Source organism: Oncorhynchus kisutch, linkage group LG11 (assembly GCF_002021735.2).
Source record: "Oncorhynchus kisutch isolate 150728-3 linkage group LG11, Okis_V2, whole genome shotgun sequence".
NCBI lineage: Eukaryota > Metazoa > Chordata > Actinopteri > Salmoniformes > Salmonidae > Oncorhynchus > Oncorhynchus kisutch.
In genome coordinates this window covers 69,365,967-69,388,344 of record NC_034184.2, presented here as the reverse complement: position 1 = coordinate 69,388,344, position 22,378 = coordinate 69,365,967, and the positions used below count along the sequence as shown (strand labels likewise).

The 22,378-nt window shown below is 43.3% G+C and overlaps 2 protein-coding genes across 3 annotated transcripts; one reads left to right on the top strand and one right to left on the bottom strand.

Annotated features, from left to right (window-relative positions):
* The first annotated feature begins 4,208 nt into the window (after window positions 1-4,208).
* On the top strand, window positions 4,209-10,280 carry LOC109899323 (protein APCDD1). Its single transcript, XM_020494454.2, has 5 exons — window positions 4,209-4,649; window positions 4,977-5,172; window positions 5,582-6,137; window positions 7,938-8,259; window positions 8,363-10,280. Exons 1-5 carry the CDS (start codon window positions 4,604-4,606, stop codon window positions 8,818-8,820), a joined length of 1,578 nt encoding a protein of 525 aa, XP_020350043.1. The 5' UTR covers window positions 4,209-4,603; the 3' UTR covers window positions 8,821-10,280.
* LOC109899324 (vesicle-associated membrane protein-associated protein A-like) lies at window positions 9,552-13,740 on the bottom strand. Of its 2 annotated transcripts, XM_020494457.2 has the most exons (6): window positions 13,525-13,725; window positions 12,702-12,854; window positions 12,344-12,447; window positions 11,998-12,078; window positions 10,714-10,890; window positions 9,552-10,541 (listed from the first exon to the last, which is right to left on the bottom strand). In XM_020494457.2, exons 1-6 carry the CDS (start codon window positions 13,580-13,582, stop codon window positions 10,380-10,382), a joined length of 735 nt encoding a protein of 244 aa, XP_020350046.1. In that variant the 5' UTR covers window positions 13,583-13,725; the 3' UTR covers window positions 9,552-10,379. The 2 variants fall into 2 exon arrangements, with proteins under 2 accessions (XP_020350046.1, XP_020350047.1); XM_020494458.2 differs by lacking the exons at window positions 9,552-10,541; window positions 10,714-10,890 and adding an exon at window positions 10,897-11,482 and having other exon boundaries at window positions 13,525-13,740.
* Between the last annotated feature and the right edge of the window lie 8,638 nt (window positions 13,741-22,378).

Genomic DNA, 22,378 nt, shown 5'->3' with positions numbered 1-22,378 from the left:
TTGTACACTCAGTGTACACTGCAAATCAGTTTCACAACAACATTTATAAAAATGCTCTAGCCCACTGATATATATGTGTATTGTCCCAGTCAAACACTTTTTTTGTGATTCTGTGTTCTGGCATATTTATCAGTCTGTTCTATAGACGTACCATGTCATCTTTTTGTCTAACCACACATGGTTACCAGCCCATATCTCCACTGATGACCAGGTTTGGAGTCAGTTTGTACACACCAAGAAGCAGCAGATTGCTCTGTTTTGAACATTGTCACAACTCCAGCAGCATGGTCCATCACTGGACACACACAGGATTTATACAGCTGAGAATAAGCACAGTAACCAAGATCCTCACATATTTTCATTTGGTTTAAAACTGACCCCAAGGCTCTACCTGCAGCATCTGCTAGTGATCTAATGGGATCTTCAAAGGTCATGTGTTTATCCAGAGTGAAACCAAGGTATTTGTAGAGCCCAGTGTAGAATGATGAGGTTGTACCAAAATAAAAGTTGTGTGCACTTCTCTACACGTCCTTCTTTCTGAAATGAACAATCTGGGTCTTCTCTTGATTTATCACTAGTCTCCATTTAGTACACCATAAATGAACAATATTCAACATTTTCTGGAGGTCATCTTCTGTCTCATCAAAGATAACTATTTCATCAGCAGACAACAAGATCTCAGAAATATGTCTGCAACTTCAACACCAAGTTTAGCATGTTTAATTTGTAGGGTTAAATCATTAACATATAGTGCAAATAAACGTTGAAGATCTGACGTTGTTTCAAAGATACAAATCCATCATATTTTATACAAGTGTTGTCTCCGTTGAAAATTGGTTACAATGATGACATACTCCCGGTTGTTGAAATTTCATCCTCAAAACAACAGTTTACATAGTTTTTTGCAAATCCAATGTGTTTTCTACATACATTCCACGTCACAATACTTTGACAGATTTTGGGGCGGCAGGTAGCCTACTGGTTAGAGCATTGGGCCAGTAACTGAAAGGTTGCTAGATCAAATCCCTGAGCTGACAAGGTAAAAATCTGTCATTCTTCCCCTGAACAAGGCAGTTAACCCACTGTTCCTAGGCCGTCATTGTGAAGAAGAATTTGTTCTTAACTGACTTGACTAGTTAAATAAAAACAAATTATGTTTATTCAACCAGTTTGTGCCCAGTGGGACCTCAAATCACTTCAGATTGGGTTGCAATGTTCAACACCAGTGTGGTATATCTATCCATCTATATATCTGCCATCCATCCACAATGTCCAACTTCTAGAAGAGGAGGTCAACTGACTCCCATCTGTGAGGGCTGAATGACCCTTGATCTCTGGGTCCTGTCACCCCCAACGACAAAGGCCACAAGGATTCCATCCCTAATCGGCCTCCAGATCCCCCTGAGTGGAGAGGAGTCCTGTGGGGAACCACAGACACAGCTGCTCTTTTCATCTCCTCACTGACACTCACTCACACTCTCTCTTGTCCTTCAGCGGAGTAAGTCCAAGATTATTTTGTGTCCAGCGTTCAAGAAACCAGCCCAAAGTGCACCTAACAGTCAACATTATGAAATGGGTAGTGGTAATTCACAAATCCTTGTTTCATTGAAACAAGTTGAAACATTGGTGTAGTGGATGGTCTACGCCGTACCTTTGCAAACTCCATCTCATGTGCTACAAAAACAACGCTAATCAAACAACAGTACTAGGTGCCTGCACACTTGAATTAAAGGGTAGCTACTCTAAAAAAGAATTGGACAAAATTAGAGTATACACACTTCTCCAGTCACCACTACATCACTGTATTGGTAAAAATGTATCAATATGTGGAAGGAAGGGATGGAGGATGGAGAAGATCTGGCTGGATGTCAGTCAGTGATTGGTGTGGGTTTAAATACTGGGACATTATAGCTGGTTGACTAATCTTAATAGCTCTTTGTCCATTGAGGAAACATTTTTAACACCTCAATTACACCACAAACTGAGTTTTGATATCAGAACCTTTCAATGCCTTCATCAATGCCAATACTCAGTGCTCATTCAAGACATTCCCAGTCATGGACATGAAAGGTTATTTTTCTACTTTCTCGTGTTGCATTTTACCCCATTGAGCATCAAAGTGGCGTCCAACGCAAGCATGTTTTCATTTAGCAACACAAATGCCCATAGTAAGTATATTTTGGTCTTGTTAAATATGCTTAGGTTCCCTTAAGGGTTTGGGCGAGCCAGTGCTAGGCTGTGCTAGCAGGCTGGCAGGCGCCCAGTGAGCACAAGGAGCAGTCTCTTCCCACTACACACACGCACACTAAGGTGAGACCTTCTGCGACTTAAATTCAATTTATGCTTGATCCGAAAATGTGACCGGAGGCGCAATATGGATGGTGTGACGCAATTGCGGAGCCTCAGGAGGCACATAGAGGCCAAATTGATCTCCGTACCACATTGCAGTGTTCCTCTCAAATGTTGTAACAATGCGGAGGGCTCCATATAGCTCTGCATTGACATGATTGGTTGAAGGTAGGTGAGAGTGGGAGGTCCTGTATAAGCACAGACTCACTTCCTTGACAACTTCCTTCACAACAGCTCTGCGCTGCGCGGCGAAGCGCAGAAGGCATGTTTGCTCTGACGTCTGTGAAGGCCACATCACAATAAATGCTTGTATGGCCAATGCAGACGTCGGATTGACCAGGCAGCACCTTTTAGAACATGAATATCACATTATAAAGCCTGGTCTCATAGACAATGTAAATCCGGTGACACTCAAATTAGTATGGTCTGTTACGTTTGGTATGGTTATATAAGACAGATGGTTACTTAAGGCAAAAATGAGAGCGTGTTTGGTCAGCATGGATGGGTGGGCGTATACGGCGAACATTTAGCAACCCAAAGGATGCGAGTTCAAATCTCATCATGGAATACTTTAGCATTTTAGCTACATTGCAAGTACTTAACATGTTAGCTAACCCTGATGCTTTTAGCTAACCCTTTCCATAACCCTAACCTTAACCATTTTAGCTAACCCTAACCTTAACCCTTTAACCTAACTACCAAACTTAACCTTAACCCTAACCCCTGGATAACATTAGCCAACTAGTTAGAATTTGTAACATATCATACAAAATGTGTGATGTGCATCCACAAATTAAGACATACCTTACAAAACGTAACAAATCATACTAAATGGTGTGTCGCTGATTTGCGTACAGAATAATACGAAATGCTTTGAGACCAGGTTGGCCATAATGATTGGTAGTGATATTGTAAATAGAATTATTTAGAACCCACTATGTATTATTTACATTGATACATTATAAATGTGTGTGGATACAATGAATCCAAATCTATTTTATCTCAGTGCATGCATTGATTCTCTAACTGCAATAACATTATAATGGAGGAGAGGGCAAATGACAGAAACAAAGAAAGAGAGAGGAATTCATTTGCAGAATCTTACTATTGGACTTCACAATGTTAGGATAAAAAGCTTGGGTGGATCATCGACTTTACTGTTTACCTCAGGAGCAGGATTTCATACTGTAGGCTTCTTGTATGTTTTTACTCAACCAAACTGATAAATGATTTATGTAGCTGAAAAACCCATCAGGTCACTGAGGAAATACAGATGAGGAGAGATTGGAGTGAGAGGTATTTTTGACCACACACTGACAAATATCCCTCTCACTACTCAACTGCAAGGCATATTTATATTCCACCAAATTATTCATAACCCAGGAGATTTCAATAAAAATAGTGAGTGCATTGGTTATTGCATTTGTATTGCAATAGCCTGATGTAAAATGTAGAACGTAGAATTATGTGTCTGCTGTATTACTGTACAGTGCATTCATGTATGGTGTGGCAATGTCTTGAACAGTTATTTATTTGAAGGTGTAGTATTTAACATGAACAATCATTTATACCACTGGTCTGAAATGTGATACCGAAGCAGCAAGTGAAAAAGGAAAGTGAAAAAATGAAAAAGCTGCTTATAAGATATGTTATAAATTTTGCTCAAATTGTCAGTGGCACAGTGCTGTGAGTGCAGACCTAGGTGTTCTACTACTACAGTTGTTTTTAAACTGCCCAAGCATATCACTGGTTATTTTTTGCTTGCGGGAGTTTACTTTGCTCACGTTCACTTTAGGATTTGACTCATCGGTTTGTTGGGGGGCAATGAGTCAAAGCATGATAGTGCCCTCCTACGAAAATATTACTCGTGTGTGTGTTCTTCAACTATGACACAGAGGACAGAGAGTAGTGCGCCTGTCCATTTAAAATACAAAAATCGGATAGAGGAAACATAACAAAATTAATAACATTTATCTAAGAGCAACATTGAAGAACTGCTGAATTGGTAGCCTAAATTGTTGAAAGGAACTCGTTTTATTTCGTATCCGCGCAGCAAGCCACGTTTCTTAGAATGATTGACAACGGAATTTTCAATGATCTATTTGATTATTCTGGAATGAACGGTTGGTGACGAACGGCTCAAATGGGAAGGAAGACAATTCATTAACGATGAACAATACTTTATCATGGAAATTGGAGTGATTCTTACCTAATTCAAATATTTTTTAAAGTGTCGTCTCAGTCAAGACTAACAATGTTACTGATCAAAGTGATTATCTCTACTGCTTTTCTTTTCAATGGTGAGTTTTTAACATTAAGGTGGAAGTATTTTCAAGTTAATATGTATCCTAAATAGTTGTATTATTATATCCAATATTGGGCGATATAGCCTATAATGTAAACGTATATGATTTGAAAATGCGATTTTAAACGACAAGTAGTGGATTCTTGTTTTATTTTCTAGAATTTAGCAATAGATGTTTTGCAAAGCATGCTATTTTCATGTTATTTTGTGTAATATAGTTTTCATTGATGTATAATAGACTACTAAAACGTGCATAATTGCGAGTTTTTTAACTATTTGAAAGTGTTTTAATGACATCCCAGTTTATCCACTGTTCCTACAGGTGGTTGCGAGGGCTCTCTGCTTCACTCTGACATAAGAGCCAGTGTCAGATCCTTGGGGAGGAAACATGGGCAGCAGCATGATCGGCATGCCGTTATTGTTGCGTCCCAGTGTCACTACATGCTCAAGCACCTCCATGGAGGACAGATCTCAGTGCATATGCCACCCAACATCGCAGGCCACTGGGTATCCACCAGGTAATCTACTGTGTAATGTGCGCCATTAAACGGTTTGTTATTAATCTTTATTAAAAATGTACATCATTTTAAGAATGTATAGTCAATATATTGTAGTGAAGTCAGGGGGTAGAGCTTGAACCCTGGACTTTGCAGCTCTAGACACATGAGATCTAAACTTCTTGAGGAGGTTGCTAGGTGTTGGGTTAAGTTCACGGCAATATATAATAGTATTATTCTGTATGTAAACTTACTTGGCACAACACCAGGTTCAGCTTTAGACCTCTTAGGGTAAAAGACTAGGTGTTGAACTGGCTGGTAGGTTGGGTTTTGACTCTAGTTACCCACATGACTCACTGCATAATACTGGAATAGTGAATAATTTGACTAAGCTAATATCATTCATGTTTTGCTCTATACCCCCTGTCAGCTGTGAGGTCAGGCCTGGGCCAGAGTTCATCACCAGATCCTATCTCTTCCACCACAACCACACCTTCCAGGTCCTCCTGTTCCACTACAGGGACAACCGCTGCTCCTCTCCCACCTACACCATTCTCGCCCGGGGCCAGCTGCACCTGCGCCAGGCCTCATGGGTGGTCCGCGGAGGCACCGAGGCCAACTACCAGCTCCACAGCGTCCAGGTTGTGTTCCACAGCCCTGAGGTAGCCAGGAACCTCAGCCAGTGGCTCAAGCCCAGCTGCGGAGCTTCATCCCTGGTTGGAGGGGAGTCGTGGGAGCCCTGGGAGCCCCATATCAGCTATGACCTGTGGGGCGAGGAGAAGGAGCGGGGGAGGGATTGTGCCCGCAGGCTGGGTTTCACTATGAATGAGCTGCAGCTGGTGCGTGTGGAGCAGCGCCGCCATCATGGCGCCCAGGTCCCTGATGACCACACTGAAGAACTTTTCCTGGGGGATGTCCACACTGAGCGAGCCCAGAGGACCCACCACAAACCCTCCAGCTACCAGCCGCCCCTGCAGCACACCAAGGTCAGAGTCATAGAGTATATAATGTATATTATTACATATCTGTTGTTCTGTATTTTTATGTTCAGGGTCATCACTTACATACTGAGACCCACTGAGATAGAATCCCTTTTGGCAGATACTGTAGTTTCATTTTCAAGTATCAAATCCCTACTAACTGAAAAGTATTGTGGATGTTGAAGATGACAAACTGTTGCAACAATGATGCCACACATGTACAGTATGGGATACATCATATTCCAGTGCTGTGTACTTGTATTTTCTTTCAACAATCACAGTATTGTCTGTAGCTTCTTGTACACGACAACTTTCTGTGTTTGATTTTGGGCGAAATGGGAGAGAATATGAATTGTGCAAACCCAGCAGCAGAGCGGACCCACGGATGATAGTGATCATCCGTTGGTTGGTTTTCCACAGCCGCTCTTCAAAGAGAATAGCAAATAGTGGCGCAGTATGCTGTGCTCTGAATTCCTGCCCTTACTCTGTGGCAGTGTGTGTGTGCCTAAGGCTGTATCGAGGGCAGAGGGATAAAACTGGATCCTGACCAGAGAGATGGAACTAGGCCTTCAGTTCAGAAGCTCCCTCCTTTCCTCTCTCTCCTCCGTCATACAAAAGGATCCATCCCTTTTATGTCTCCCCGCAGCATTTACCCATATATCTACCAGCATGTCTTTTTTTTAACCAACACAAACAACTCCCAGCCTATAATGTGTCAGGGCAATGTAAATGAGCTCTAGTTAAAAGTTAAAAGCTGAGGCGAGTTATGTTGAAAGTGATTCATTCATTCTATGGTAGCGAAGGTGGTAGAGCTACAGCCAGTCTTGAATGAATACAGTACGCTCAGCTATAACGTTAATCTGATGCTCAACCACTAAGAGTACACTCTAAAATGTGCTCTCCACATAACAGGGGCTTGATGGGCTTTTTACTAGAATGTATGCACAGCCCAATGAGTGTAAACAGGGATCGAAAACCATAAAGGCAGTCATTGTGTATGATGCTCATCTTTGATGTTCTAGTCTACCAGACTGTTGAAAGGTTTGGAATAATCCAAAACAGAGTCTTTGGATGCGAAAATATCTTGTTTTATTTGTCTATTCAACTGTATCTCCATCTTCCCAGCTATTGTCATTTTCAAACTCACACACCTGTGGCTGATTCTGTTTAATGATGAAGGACTTGAGAGCAAGGCAGAGAAGGCACCCACTGCTTTTAATAAGTCCAACAAGCCCCGTCCAGAGAAGAGAGAGAGGAGTAGTAGCCCCATCACCAAGTGCAATTTCCAGACCAGGGAGAAGCTTTTGTTTCTTTGCCATGGTGATTGTTTTCATCGCTGCCATCAATTTAGGATGTGTAGTGGCGCCAGGAACACTCCCAAGTAACACATGAGAAAACAGTCTGCCAAGCCAGCACTCTTCTCCTTTATTGGGTTGGCTGGGCAGGTCAGAGTCAGACAACAGACTCCAGTTTGAACTGCCTTGTTTGTGTTTTTCATCATCATGATTGGTTGTCTGTTGACATTTCAGTTTGCATCAGTGGTGTTATTTATCACCATGCTGTAACTCATTAAACTGCTTTGACATATCTATTTCACCTTTTAGCACATTATGCTACTCTTATTGTATTATAGTTAGTAAGGTTCTTAAAAACACACATTTCATAAAACAACTGAATAATGTTGATGGTACAATGGATGTAACACATTGAAATGGGATGCGGTTCAACATCCAGTCTTTTGCAAGTGTGTGTATTTCTCCTTCTTGATTCACAATATGTAACATTCAAAAACATTCTCCATTGCAGAGCCATGAGCATACCTGCCTTATCTGCAGAGTCATGGCCAGGGCGGACCAGCATCATCCTCCCATCCTGCCCTGCGAAGAAAACCTATCCGTCAAACTACAGGGCCAATGGGTAAGCCAGCGGTGTGAGGTCCGCCCTGGGGTCCTCTTCCTCACCCGCCATTTTGTTTTCCACAACCACAACCGCACTTGGGAGGGCCATTACTGGCATTATTCTGACCCAGTGTGCAGACACCCCACATTCAGCCTGTACGCACGGGGTCACTACAGCCACGCAGTCCTTTCCACCAGGGTCCTGGGAGGGACAGAGTTTGTCTTCACAGGTAGGCGTTAGTCAAAAAAATATATATATGTATGATCACAGCTTATCATGCCATTATTAAAGTGTGCATAACAACCTCCCTTATCCCCTCTTGGTCTTCACAGTGGACCACATGAGGGTGACTCCCATGGACCAGGCCACCACCTCCCTGCTCAATATATTCCGGGGTAATGAGTGCGGGGCCGAGGGCTCATGGCACCAGGGATTGGAGCAGGACGTCACCCCCACCCATGGCTGTGCCGCCCTGGGCATCCGGCTTCCGCACACCGAGTACGAACTCTTCCGCATGGATCGAGACTCGGCGGACCACCTCCTTCTCTTCAACGGCCAGAGGCCCACGGATGGCTCCAGCCCTAACCAGCCCCATAAGACGGCCACCTCCTACCAGGCTCCCCTAGTGCAGTGTACAGGGGCCGGCCAGGGGCCAACGGATTGGGGGAGGGAAGCCGACCAGCTCCATAGGCTGGGGAGTAGCTGCTGCAAACAGGGAGAAAGAGGTGGCATGCTGGATGTGGTCAAAGTACTGCTTATTGCAGCTATACCCATTCTGTATCTCAGCTAGGGTTAGCAGTGGCTGAATATTGTAGAGCAGCACTGACTGTGCATTGGACTTTTAGACTCTTAATACAGTGTATGTAATTGATGTTGAGTTGCTACATTATCATTCAGTGTCGTGTTCAGTAGGCATGAAACACTATGACAGGTGAAACGATGATCTACTGTACTAAAAAGGCTTGTTTTCAAACGGTGTGCGCTAAAGAACACGGCCCAACACAAGTTGTCTATGGCCGTGATTCAATCCAATCACGCTTTGTCGACAATGCCATTTAAAAGTCATTTCGATTGAGCCGACATGGGACATCCTAATAACATGCCACTTCAATACAAGTGACTTTCCGACTCTCTCGCCCTCTCTCCTTGCCATATTACTGGTTTCTTCCTTTCTCTGTGTAGGTAGTCATGATGGTTGTCAATATTCAAGCTTGTGGATTTGAAACTAAACTAAATTCTCCTAACCTGCTACAAAAAAAGTTGGCTCTGTATCGAAGTGGCGTGTTTAAGGAATGTCGAGCCGACATATGCAGCACTTACCGTGAACATTGCCTTTACAAGCCCCATGGGGTGGAACCTCAGCCTATGCATCATGCAGCTCACTCCAATGACATTTGCATGTTAATCACATGGCGTTTGCAATTTGAGTTAAAAGGAATGGAGGACACCAAACACAAATGGAATCGAGCCTCACTCTTCCTCAAAGACAAAAGATGCAAAGATGACAAACTGCCACAAAAATAATGTTAAACATTTTATTTCAATGTTAAATACCATGGGACAGGACTGCAAGAACAGAGAGATCTTTTCAGTCAACGTTTGCCTCACGAGGGATATATAACTTGTGTAAAGAAAAAGAAAAAATCTAGAAAGAAATGTAATAATTCTGTGTGTGTCAGTAGGAAACAGGAAATGTCCATGGAAGGAGACACCTATATTCCCAGCATACTGTATTGTTTCACATTCCTCAAGAAAAATTAAGGATTTAAGAATTCAGTTACATTTCAATGTAAGAGGCCATCCAGCAACATTTAGCAGTCTTTTGCTTGGAAGGCCCCCCCCCCATCCCATTTTATTAAAATGATTAAAATAACATACAAGACAGTGAACATTCCAACTCTTATTAAAACCACAGAAAGAGAACTCATTAGAATTGTTCAACCAAAGTCTTGAACCCAGTACCCCGACTCGCCTGTTATCGATGCGCTAACAAGTGTAAAATTTGAGTTAAGAAAACCTCCCTCTCCTGATGCCTCACCCCCCCAAAAAATAACAGAACGTCTGAACAGAACCCCCCCCCCCCCCCCCCCCCCCCCCAAGAAAACCCCAGAGAAAGCTCATTCCTCTCTGTTTTTCCCCACATGTGTACTAACCGTGTGAGATTGTAAAAGGCGAGGCCAGTTTATGATTCGGGTACACAGAACATATGTACGTACGCAGTGAGCTGACACTATCACTGATAATGGCAGGTCAACGATAACACACACTTTAACCTTGAGGGTCTTGGGAGACAAATGAGAGCCTATGCTGGCCCGCTTTCCTTCTCTCTCGCCCACCCCCTTCCCACCCCTACAAGACGAACTTCCCTAGGAAGAATCCAATGAAGATAGCTGCTATGACGACCATTAGCGAGGGGATGGAGCTGGAAGAGTGCTGTTTGCTCATCATGGCACCCGAGCCGGTGACCATGTCGTCTGACCGGTGGGACTTCTTCATCCTCAGGCCCTCGTCCTGAGAGGAAGATAAACACATCCTTCTTTACCACAGCCAAAGCCCCAGGCCAATATCATCTTACAAGAACATTAGTCTCCATGCCTTGAGGATATATGACCTTTTATCACCAATATATAATACTATCCTAATATCCCCCCAACCCTAGACATCACACAACTTATGACCATACCTTGAGTTGTCTGTTCTCGTCTGAGAGTTTGCCCACATCGTACTGCAGCCTCTTGCACTCAGCCATCAGTTTCTTCATCTCAGAGTCATCCATGGACGCGCTGCTGGGCCTTGGCGCCGACGTGCCATCTGCTTTGGAGTTGAGCACGGGGGCAGCTTTGGTTGCATCAACATCATTCTGGAGGCAGCCAAAGTGAAAAAATACAAAAGTGACCAGGAACCTAGTTTCCCTCCTGACATGCCAACCAAATAAACTAAACACGCTTTTGAGTAGACCAAATGTCATAAAACAGTTACATTGATGGAAATATATTTTTGAAAACTTAAATTTGTTTAAAATTAGCATGAAGAGGTGATACATTTTCATTATCCAACATTACATTGTTACAAAGCTACAACCATACCTGTACAGCATACTTAGCACTGATCAGACAACTATTCTACTACAATCAGAATTTACACTAGAAGAGCGGTGACCACCTACAGTGAGTAAACTACACTTCCCAATCTACCCCTGAACAGCCACTTCCTGCTCTGCCACAAACCTTCCACTGCCTGCCTCTCACTGAGCTGGGTGCCGACATGAACTCTGGGAGATCGCTGGAGTCATAGCGGGCTGCCAGGTGGTGCCAGCTGCACAGGGGAGTGCGGTACTCTCCGGGGGTGGGGGCTGCCCTGTCCCCCAGGTGCCTGGCGCTGAGCTTGGGGGTCTGCCCAGGAGTGGTGAATGCCATGATGCTACCACGGGTCTCCCTGGCACTACCGCTAGGCTATCGCACGAGGGGAAGCACATGCAGCATGCATGATCATAGATATATAGAGGTCATGTCTTTAACTTTGGGGTGTTCAGTAGTTCTCAATTGCTGCTTTGGTTGTAGGGTAAAACATTATACACTGCTATAAATGACTGTGTTGAACCAACAAAACTGACCTCACCACCAGGAACAAGTTGTAATTGTTACATGATGTGAGTGTTTCAGATGTGACAATAGAGAGCTGTGAGGTAGAAATGCTTGTTATTACAGTTTATCCACACAAAAATCCACAAGATCGCATATGGGCAACAATCATATGACTGTACCTACATAAAATGCAGAGAAAGGAACAAACAGCAGTAAGGAGAGAGCGAAAGCCATGTAGACTCTGAGATAATGTGAAAAAGATGCATTGACAGACAACACTGAACTGTGGCCGTGACAAAAGTACAACATTGGACGTATAACACCAGAACCCTGGAAGGCCGCTGATAGAAGTTCTATTTTCTACTACTGTACACACTACTTACCATTTTATCGTTTTCAGAGGGCAGTTCGAACACACATCTCAGCTTGGAGTCCATCAGATCATCTGGCTTCGCATCTTTCCACTGTGGCGATTCAACAAGTACAAGATAAAGTAAACATAGATGGATTAATTGATCACAGGGACCGCTGATGGAATAACAACAAACATGCAATACTCAGGGGCTGTGTAATATACTATTTGCTGCCCTCTGCTGGATATATCACAAAAAGCTATTTAAATACAGTACTGAAATCTGTGGATCAACAAAAGCAGGTTTTCCATAGATGACATAGCCACTAGAATAAAGCACAAAATGTAATTAGTACTAATGTAGACAGGAAACTTACCACTGCGTCCATGTCTGTAGCAGTGGATGGTGCAAAGATTGTCTGTACCATGAATTTGTGTTTACTTTTTTCATTGGGGTCATATTCAAAGGGCTGGAGCATTACTGTGGAGGCAGAAGATATGGGGTCAAAATTGGGTCAACAACTATGCCTACATATAGGTGTACTGGTAGATGCATTTGACATGTACATGCTTGATTCTTCAGCATTTACAAAGTCACACAATGAATTATAGTGGAAATAGTGACAGGATATAATTTGCTCTTGTTTAGTGTTGTTGACAAAAAGGGGTTGCTTGAGTGATACTCTGTCATATTTGGCAGCACACTGACAAAGGTATGCAGATACAAAGCCTTACCAGAAACAGTGACAGTGGCTCCTGACTCAATCATGCCGCTGTTGGGCCGTACACAGTACCGGCGAGGTGCAGTCGTCTTCACTTTGAAGCATACTTTTCTGTCAGAGGGATTTTTGAGCTTGAGGTTTGTGGTCACCACTTCTGTGAAGGGACCTGCATGGGAGAGGAGATGGCATTGAGGGTCAATGGATTCTCGTGAAGATGGCACACAACAGGCACAAAATTGACAACCAACAGACTAGTTGCTACACATTATGTAAGATTGTTTACTGTTTAGTAAAATTACCCATTGAAAACAGAGTGTATCTAGGCTCAGATAAACATGTAGCTATAACAATGCATGCACTATCTGGGCATAGCGAAATGGGGTATGCAATGTGTCAATGTGTGGGATAACTAGCATATGAGCTGTCAGTCAATCAGCTTGCTCCCATTCACAACCGCAATTGCAGCCTTGCCACTGACCCTGGCAAATAAATTAATCAGTGAATGTCTGGTCGAATCAGAATGTGTTGCTTAGTTAGCATACCGATCCAGAGAGCATACGCCTTCCAAAACCAGTAGGTTGGTTAGAATATTAGAAAGTACAGTACTGTTAAAGTGATATCTCTGTAACTCGGTAGGCCCATATATCCTCGCTTCCATCTCAAAATGGCGGCGGTATACAAGCGGTGTCAGTGGGGTTGTTGTAGCTACACATCCCCGGTCCAGGGAGCTGTAGTGGTAACGATAGCTACCACTCCCGAAAGCGTCTACTACAGCCTGTAACGTTAGCAGTACAGGTGGTAACGTTAGCTAGCTACCGACAGCATTCTTATCTTACCTTTAAATTTGAGATCATACGGTGGTTCAAGATCAAGGACCTGCTCCAATTTAGACATTTCGTGTGAATTGTGTTGTTTGAAACCGTTCCAAGGAGCCAGGTCAGTGTAAAATCAACTATATGGGAAACGAGTCACTCTGAGCCAATAGACGTGAACACGAGTACAGTTGAGTTGTTAAGGAAGCGCGCAGCAGGGCAAAATGCACGTCACCGCGAAATAAGTGCTCTTACCTGTGTTCGCCTTCAAAATAAAATCCCCCCATTGAAACGTATACACATAGTGCCATATTTGGACTAGATAATGCTAAACAAGGTTAGAATGTTATATAATTTATTAATTTGACAAAATCCCACTGGGGATTTATAAGACTGCATAATTGCATTAGGGGCAAATACACTGTATGTATGTATGTCAAATCAAATCAAATGTTATTTGTCACATACACATGGTTAGCAGATGTTAATGCGAGTGTAGCGAAATGCTTGTGCTTCTAGTTCTGACAATGCAGTAATAACCAACAAGTAATCTAGCTAACAATTCCTAAACTACTACCTTATAGACACAAGTGTAAGGGGATAAAGAATATGTACATAAAGATATATGAATGAGTGATGGTACAGAGCGGCATAGGCAAGATACAGTAGATGGTATTGAGTGCAGTATATACATATGAGATGAGTATGTAAACAAAGTGGCATAGTTAAAGTGGCTAGTGATACATGTATTACATAAGGATGCAGTAGATGATATAGAGTACAGTATATACATATACATATGAGATTAATAATGTAGGGTATGTAAACATTATATTAGGTAGCATTGTTTAAAGTGGCTAGTGATATATTTTACATAATTTCCCATCAATTCCCATTATTAAAGTGGCTGGAGTTGAGTTGAGGGCAGGTAGTTTTCCCCCGGGTGATGCGTTGTGCAGACCTCACTACCCTCTGGAGAGCCCTACGGTTGTGGACGGAGCAGTTGCCGTACCAGGCGGTGATACAGCCTGACAGGATGCTCTCGATTTTGCATCTGTAGAAGTTTGTGAGTGCTTTTGGTGACAAGCTGCTGCGCCTTCCTCACGATGCTGTCTGTGTGGGTGGACCAATTCAGTTTGTCTGTGATGTGTACGCCGAGGAACTTAAAACTTACTACCCTCTCCACTACTCTTCCATCGATGTGGATAGGGGGGTGTTCCCTCTGCTGTTTCCTGAAGTCCACAATCATGTATGTATGTATGTATGTATGTATGTATGTATGTATGTGTGTGTGTGTGTGTGTGTGTGTGTGTGTGTGTGTGTGTGTGTGTGTGTGTGTGTGTGTGTGTGTGTGTGTGTGTGTGTGTGTGTGTGTGTGTGTGTGTGTGTGTGTGCGTGCGTGCGTGCGTGCGTACGTACATATGTATGTATACACACACACACACACACACACACTGAACAAAAATATAAACGCAACATGTAACGTGTTGGTCCCATATTTCATGAGCAGAAATAAAAGATCCCGGAAATGTTCCATTCACACAAACAACTTATTTATCTAACATTTTGTGCACAAATTTGTTTACATCCCTGTTAGTGAGCATTTCTCTTTTGACAAGATAATCCATCCACCTGACAGGGGTGGCATATCAAGAAGCTGAATAAACAGCATGATCATTACACAGGTGCACCATATGCTAGGGACAATAAAAGTCCACTCTAACATGTGCAGTTTTGTCACACAACACAATGCCACAGATGTCTCAAGTTGAGGGAGTGTGCAATTGGCATACTGACTGCAGGAATGTCCTCCAGAGATGTTGCCAGATAATTGAACCTTAATTTCTCTACCATAAGCCGCCATAAATGTCGAGACTAAACATTAAATCCCTGATGAAGCTTTAGCATTATTAGATGCACTGGAAAGACAATGTATTCCATTGACACTATTTCCGACATTACCGGGTGTGCTTGACGGGTCATTACAAACATTTCCTCGGTCGTAACGTTAATGGGAAAAAACTACTGGCACAAGCAGGAATATGAAAGAGTCAAATAAAAACAATCAATCCTGTGAGATTTAAGTTACTAATATATTGTGCACCCCTCAAACACAGGCTGAAAAGACAGATCCTCAGGTAGGGAGGGCATGCGTATCATAACGTCTGTGGGAATTCTTCATCTTCTCCTTCAAGTTTTATTGCCGTATCGCAACCAACTGAAAGGTGCATACACCGCCACCTACTGTACTGGAGTGTGAAGCCAGTCAAATTAAATCATATCAAATTTATTTGTCACATACACATGGTTAGCAGATGTTAATGGGAGTGTAGCGAAATGCTTGTGCTTCTAGTTCCGACAATGCAGTAATAACCAACGAGTAATCTAACCTAACAATTCCAAAACTACTACCTTATACACACAAGTGTAAAGGGATAAAGAATATGTACATAAAGATATGAATGAGTGATGGTACAGAACGCCATAGGCAAGATGCAGTAGATGGCATCGAGTACAGTATATACATATGAGATGAGTAATGTAGGGTATGTAAACAAAGTGGCATAGTTTAAAGTGGCTAGTGATGCATGTGTTACATAAAGATGCAGTAGATTATATAGAGTACAGTATATACAGTACATATACATATGAGATGAGTAATGTAGGGTATGTAAACATTATATTAAGTAGCATTGTTTAAAGTGGCTAGTGATATATTTTACATCAATTTCCATCAATTCCCATTATTAAAGTGGCTGGAGTTGAGTCAATGTGTTGGCAGCAGCCACTCAATGTTAGTGGTGGCTGTTTAACAGTCTGATGGCCTTGAGATAGAAGCTGTTTTTCAGTCTCTCGGTCCCAGCTTTGATGCATCTGTACTGACCTTGCCTTCTGGAGGATAGCGGGGTGAACAGGCAGTGGCTCGGGTGGTTGTTGTCCTTGATGATCTTTATGGCCTTCCTGTGACATCGGGTGGTGTAGGTGTCCTGGAGGGCAGGTAGTTTGCCCCCGGTGATGCGTTGTGCTGACCTCACTACCCACTGGAGAGCCTTACGGTTGTGGGCGGAGCAGTTGCCGTACCAGACGGCGATACAGCCCAACAGGATGCTCTTGATTGTGCATCTGTAGACGTTTGTGAGTGCTTTTGGTGACAAGCCAAATTTCTTCAGCCTCCTGAGGTTGAAGAGGCACTGCTGCACCTTCTTCACGACGCTGTCTGTGTGGGTGGACCAATTCAGTTTGTCCGTGATGTGTACGCCGAGGAAATTAAAACTTACTACCCTCTCCACTACTGTCCCATCGATGTGGATAGGGGGGTGCTCACTCTGCTGTTTCCTGAAGTCCACAATCATCTCCTTTGTTTTGTTGACGTTGAGTGTGAGGTTATTTTGCTGACACCACACTCCGAGTGCCCTCACCTCCTCCCTGTAGGCCGTCTCGTCGTTGTTGGTAATCAAGCCTACCACTGTAGTGTCGTCCACAAACTTGATGATTGAGTTGGAGGCGTGCATGGCCACGCAGTCGTGGGTGAACAGGGAGTACAGGAGAGGGCTCAGAATGCACCCTTTTGGGGCCCCAGTGTTGAGGATCAGCGGGGTGGAGATGTTGTTACCTACCCTCACCACCTGGGGGCGGCCCGTCAGGAAGTCCAGTACCCAGTTGCACAGGGCGGGGTCGAGACCCAGGGTCTGAGTTTGGAGGGTACTATGGTGTTAAAAGCTGAGCTGTAGTCGATGAACAGCATTCTCACGTAGGTATTCCTCTTGTCCAGATGGGTTAGGGCAGTGTGCAGTGTGGTTGAGATTGCATCGTCTGTGGACCTATTTGAGCGGTAAGCAAATTGGAGTTGGTCTAGGGTGTCAGGTAAGGTGGAGGTGATATGGTCCTTGGCTAGTCTCTCAAAGCGCTTCATGATGGCGGAAGTGAGTGCTACGGGGCGGTAGTCGTTTAGCTCAGTTACCTTAGCTTTCTTGGGAACAGGGACAATGGTGGCCCTCTTGAAGTATGTGGGAACAGCAGACTGGGATAAGGATTGATTGAATATGTCCGTAAACACACCAGCCAGCTGGTCTGCGCATGCTCTGAGGGCGCGGCTGGGGATGCCATCTGGGCCTGCAGCCTTGCGAGGGTTGACACGTTTAAATGTTTTCCTCACGTCGGCTGCAGTGAAGGATTGTCCGCATGTTTTAGTTGCGGGCCGTGTCAGTGACACTGTATTGTCCTCAAAGCGGGCAAAAAAGTTATTTAGTCTGCCTGGGAGCAAGACATCCTGGTTCGTGACTGGGGATGCGACCCATCTATACTTAACTAACCCTGAATTTCTACTAAAATGTAATAATTGTCACTCCCTGGCCTTAGTATTCTGTCTTTTCTGTATTATTTTGGTTAGGCCAGGGTGTGACATGGGGATTTATGTGGTTAGTTTTGTCTGGGGTTGTTTGTAGGTATGGGATTGTGGTTAGAGTAGTACTCTAGGTAAGTCTATGGTTGCCTAGTGGTTCTCAATCAGAGGCAGGTGTTTATCGTTGTCTCTGATTGGGAACCATATTTAGGCAGCCATATTCTTTAGGTCTCTTGTGGGTGATTGTTCCTGTCTTTGTGGCATCAGACCCCCTCATCTGCACAATATACGTGGCACGAAAGTCAACCCAACATAGCACAGGTACTCACACGGACATTGGAACAATAAGGGACAGCCCAATCGAAGCGAAAGGGCACATACAGTGGGGCAAAAAAGTATTTAGTCAGCCACCAATTGTGCAAGTTCTCCCACTTAAAAAGATGAGAGAGGCCTGTAATTTTCATCATAGGTACAGTTCAACTATGACAGACAAAATGAGAAAAAGAAATCCAGAAAATCACATTTTAGGATTTTTATTGAATTTATTTGCAAATAATGGTGGAAAATAACAAAAGTTTCTCTCACTACTTTGTTATATATCTTTTGTTGGCAATGACAAAGGTCAAACGTTTTCTGTAAGTCTTCACAAGATTTTCACACACTGTATTTTGGCCCATTCCTCCATGCAGATCTCCTCTAGAGCAGTGATGTTTTGGGGCTGTTGCTGGGCAACACAGACTTTCAACTCCCTCCAAAGATTTTCTATGGGGTTGAGATCTGGAGACTGGCTAGGCCACTCCAGGACCTAGAAATGATTCTTGCTAGGCCACTCCAGGACCTAGAAATGATTCTTACGAAGCCACTCCTTCGTTGCCCGGGCGGTGTGTTTGGGATCATTGTCATGCTGAAAGACCCAGCCACGTTTCATCTTCAATGCCCTTGCTTATGGAAGGAGGTTTTCACTCAAAATCTCAAGATACATGGCCCCATTCACTCTTTCCTTTACACGGATCAGTCGTCCTGGTCCCTTTGCAGAAAAACAGCCCCTAAGCATGATGTTTCTACCCCCATGCTTCACAGTAGGTATGGTGTTCTTTGGATGCAACTCAGCATTCTTTGTCCTCCAAACATGACGAGTTGAGTTTTTACCAAAAAGTTATATTTTGGTTTCATCTGACCATATGACATTCTCCCAATCTTCTTCTGGATCATCCAAATGCTCTCTAGCAAATTTCAGACGGGCCTGGACATGTACTGGCTTAAGCAGGGGGACACGTCTGGCACTGCAAGATTTGAGTCCCTGGCGGCGTAGTGTGTTACTGATGGTAGGCTTTGTTACTTTGGTCCCAGCTCTCTGCAGGTCATTCACTAGGTCCCCCCGTGTGGTTCTGGGATATTTGCTCACCTTTTTGCTCACTTGTGATCATTTTGACCCCACGGGTTGAGATCTTGCGTGGAGCCCCATATCGAGGGAGATTATCAGTGGTGTTGTTTGTCTTCCATTTCCTAATAATTGCTCCCACAGTTGATTTCTTCAAACCAAGCTGCTTACCTATTGCAGATTCAGTCTTCCCAGCCTGGTGCAGGTCTACAATTTTGTTTCTGGTGTCCTTTGTCAGCTCTTTGGTCTTGGCCAGAGTGGAGTTTGGAGTGTGACAGTTTGAGGTTGTGGACAGGTGTCTTTTATATTGATAACAAGTTCAAACAAGTGCCATTATTACAGGTAACGAGTGGAGGACAGAGGAGCCTCCTAAAAAATAAGTTACAGGTCTGTGAGAGCCAGAAATCTTGCTTGTTTGTAGATGACCAAATACTTATTTTCCACTATAATTTGCAAATAAATTCATAAAAATTACTACAATGTGATTTTCTGGATTTTTTTTTCTCATTTTGTCTGTCATAGATGAAGTGTACCTATGATGAAAATTACAGGCCTCTCTCATCTTTTTAAGTGGGAGAACTTGCACAATTGGTGGCTGACTAAATACTTTTTTGCCCCACTGTATATACAAATACTAATCAGTGGGAATAGGGGACAGGTGTGCGTGATGAAAGTTCCGGGAGGATCCGTGACAGAATGGCAACAACACCACACACAACTGCAATGCAACTTATTCATCTCATTGGTACATGACTGTTCAGTCTGTTGAATATTTCATGAATGAAAATATGGATTTCATGCGCTGAATGAACGTTTTATTAAACCTTCAAAACGGGACACACATACACAATAAAGGGTGTTTATCAAATAAAGTAATTGACTGGAAAAAATAATTGACAACAATTGACTACAGTCACAGCCTCTCCCTTTCATTTGCTTAACAGGGGGAATGGGATGGAGAAATGGTTTACAATAAGCAGGGTGGGGCTCATGGCTACATAGAGCCATGACTACATTGAACTCTATTCCACATCAAGTAACTCATGCAAGTAATAAAATCAGTGGAGGCAGCAACAGGCAGGTAGGATTGGGGCAGGCACATCCAGGTGTCAGGCCAAGGTGCATTCAGTCACAGTCCAAGAGCCTCAGGGTACACCTGTTTTATTTTATTTAGTTATTTAACCTTTATTTAACTAGGCAAGTCAGTTAAGAACAAATTATTATTTATGACGGTTTAACAGAAGGCAACAGGCCTCCTGCGGGAACGGGGTCTGCGATTAAAAATAAATAAAACATGTCATAAAAATATAGGACAAAACACACATATAGGGAGAAGGTAAGAGACCTGGTCGTGTGGTGCCAGGACAACAACCTCTCTCTCAATGTGAGCTAGACAAAGGAGCTGATCGTGGACTATAGGAAAAGGAGAGCCAAACAGGCCCCCATTAACAATGACGGGACTGTAGTGGAGCGGGTTGGGTTGGGAGTTTCAAGTTCCTTGGTGTCCACATCACCAACAAACTAACATGGTCCAAACACACCAAGACAATTGTGAAGGGGGCATGACAACACCTTTTTCCCCTCAGGAGACTGAAAATATTTGACATGGGTCCCAGATCCTCAAAAAGTTCTACAGCTACACCATCGAGAACATCCTGACCGGTTGCATTACCACCTGGTATGGCAACTGCTCGGCATCCGACCATAAGGCGCTACAGAGGGTAGTGTGTATGGCCCAGTACATCACTGGGGCCAAGCTTCCTAACATCCAGGACCTATATACTAGGAGGTATCAGAGTAAGGCCCAAAAACTTGTCAAAGACTCCAGTCACCCACTCCGGTACAGTACGAGAAGCGGTACCGGAGTGCCAAGTCTAGGACCAAGGGCTCCTTAACAACTTCTACCCCCAAGACATAAGACTGCTGAACAACTAAACTAATCAAATGACCACCTGGATTATTTATATTGACCCCCCCCCCCCCCTTTGTTCTTACACTGCTGCTAATCACTGTTAATCATCTATGCATAGTCACTTTACAAATTACCTCGGATAACCTGTACCCCCGCACATAGACTCGGTACCGGTACCACCTGTATATAGCCTCATTATTGTTATGTACATTTCTTGTGTTACTTTTTCATTGATTAGATTTTTAAATTTAGTTTATTTAAATATTTGATTAACTCTATTTCTTGAACTGCATTGTTGGTAAAGGGCTTGTAAGTAAGCAATTCACGGTAAGGTTCACACCTGCTGTATTCGGGGCATGTGACAAATACAATTTGATTTGATTTTACTTAACTCAATAAGCTAATGACAATTATTTTACGCCGTATATCCAAAGGCATCTCACCTGCCTCCACTAGTAAAGCACATACAGATGTTGATATAAATGCATATCCTTAAAGCTATATACTGGATTCTGTCCAGCCTCTGAAGCCAAGTCTTTGCCGCTGTTCCATAAACTATACACCCGTAATCAATTGTCTTCCTGATCAGAGCTCCATAAATATCCATCAACGGTTGTCTATTAGCATCCCATTCATAACCAGAGACTGAGCGCATAACATTCATCGCCTTCTTACATCTTTCCATGTATATCGCTCATTGAACCATAGACCCAAATATTTATACTTAGAAACCCTCCCCACGGGCTGTTGTCCGTACAGAAACAACTGTATATTATCAGCAACTTTTTTCTTCGAGAAGAACATACAAGACTTCGCCACTGACAATTTAAAACCCCAGTCAATTGACAATCTTTCAACATTCACTATAAATTTGATCACATGAGACATTCCTTCCCACCTTACAAATAGCTCCATCATCAGCATATAGGGAAGCCCCAATACCCCTCCCTACATTCAAAAACACATCATTAATCATGTTGTACAAAAAAGGACTGATAGCCAGTGGCGATATAAATATAGGTGGGATGCATGCCAGCAAAGTCACTGCAGCACACAGCACTAAACAACACATTAATTGCACTATAACAGTGACAAACGGTGCCCACAAACGGCCTACGTAAAGCTGTCCCAAAATCTTACCACTGCTACACCTGGCTTTCAGCGGAGCCTTGCCTGGCAGTGAAACAGTTCATTCAGCCTCCTTTACTGCCTATTAAAACATAGCTGAGATGGCTGACTTGCT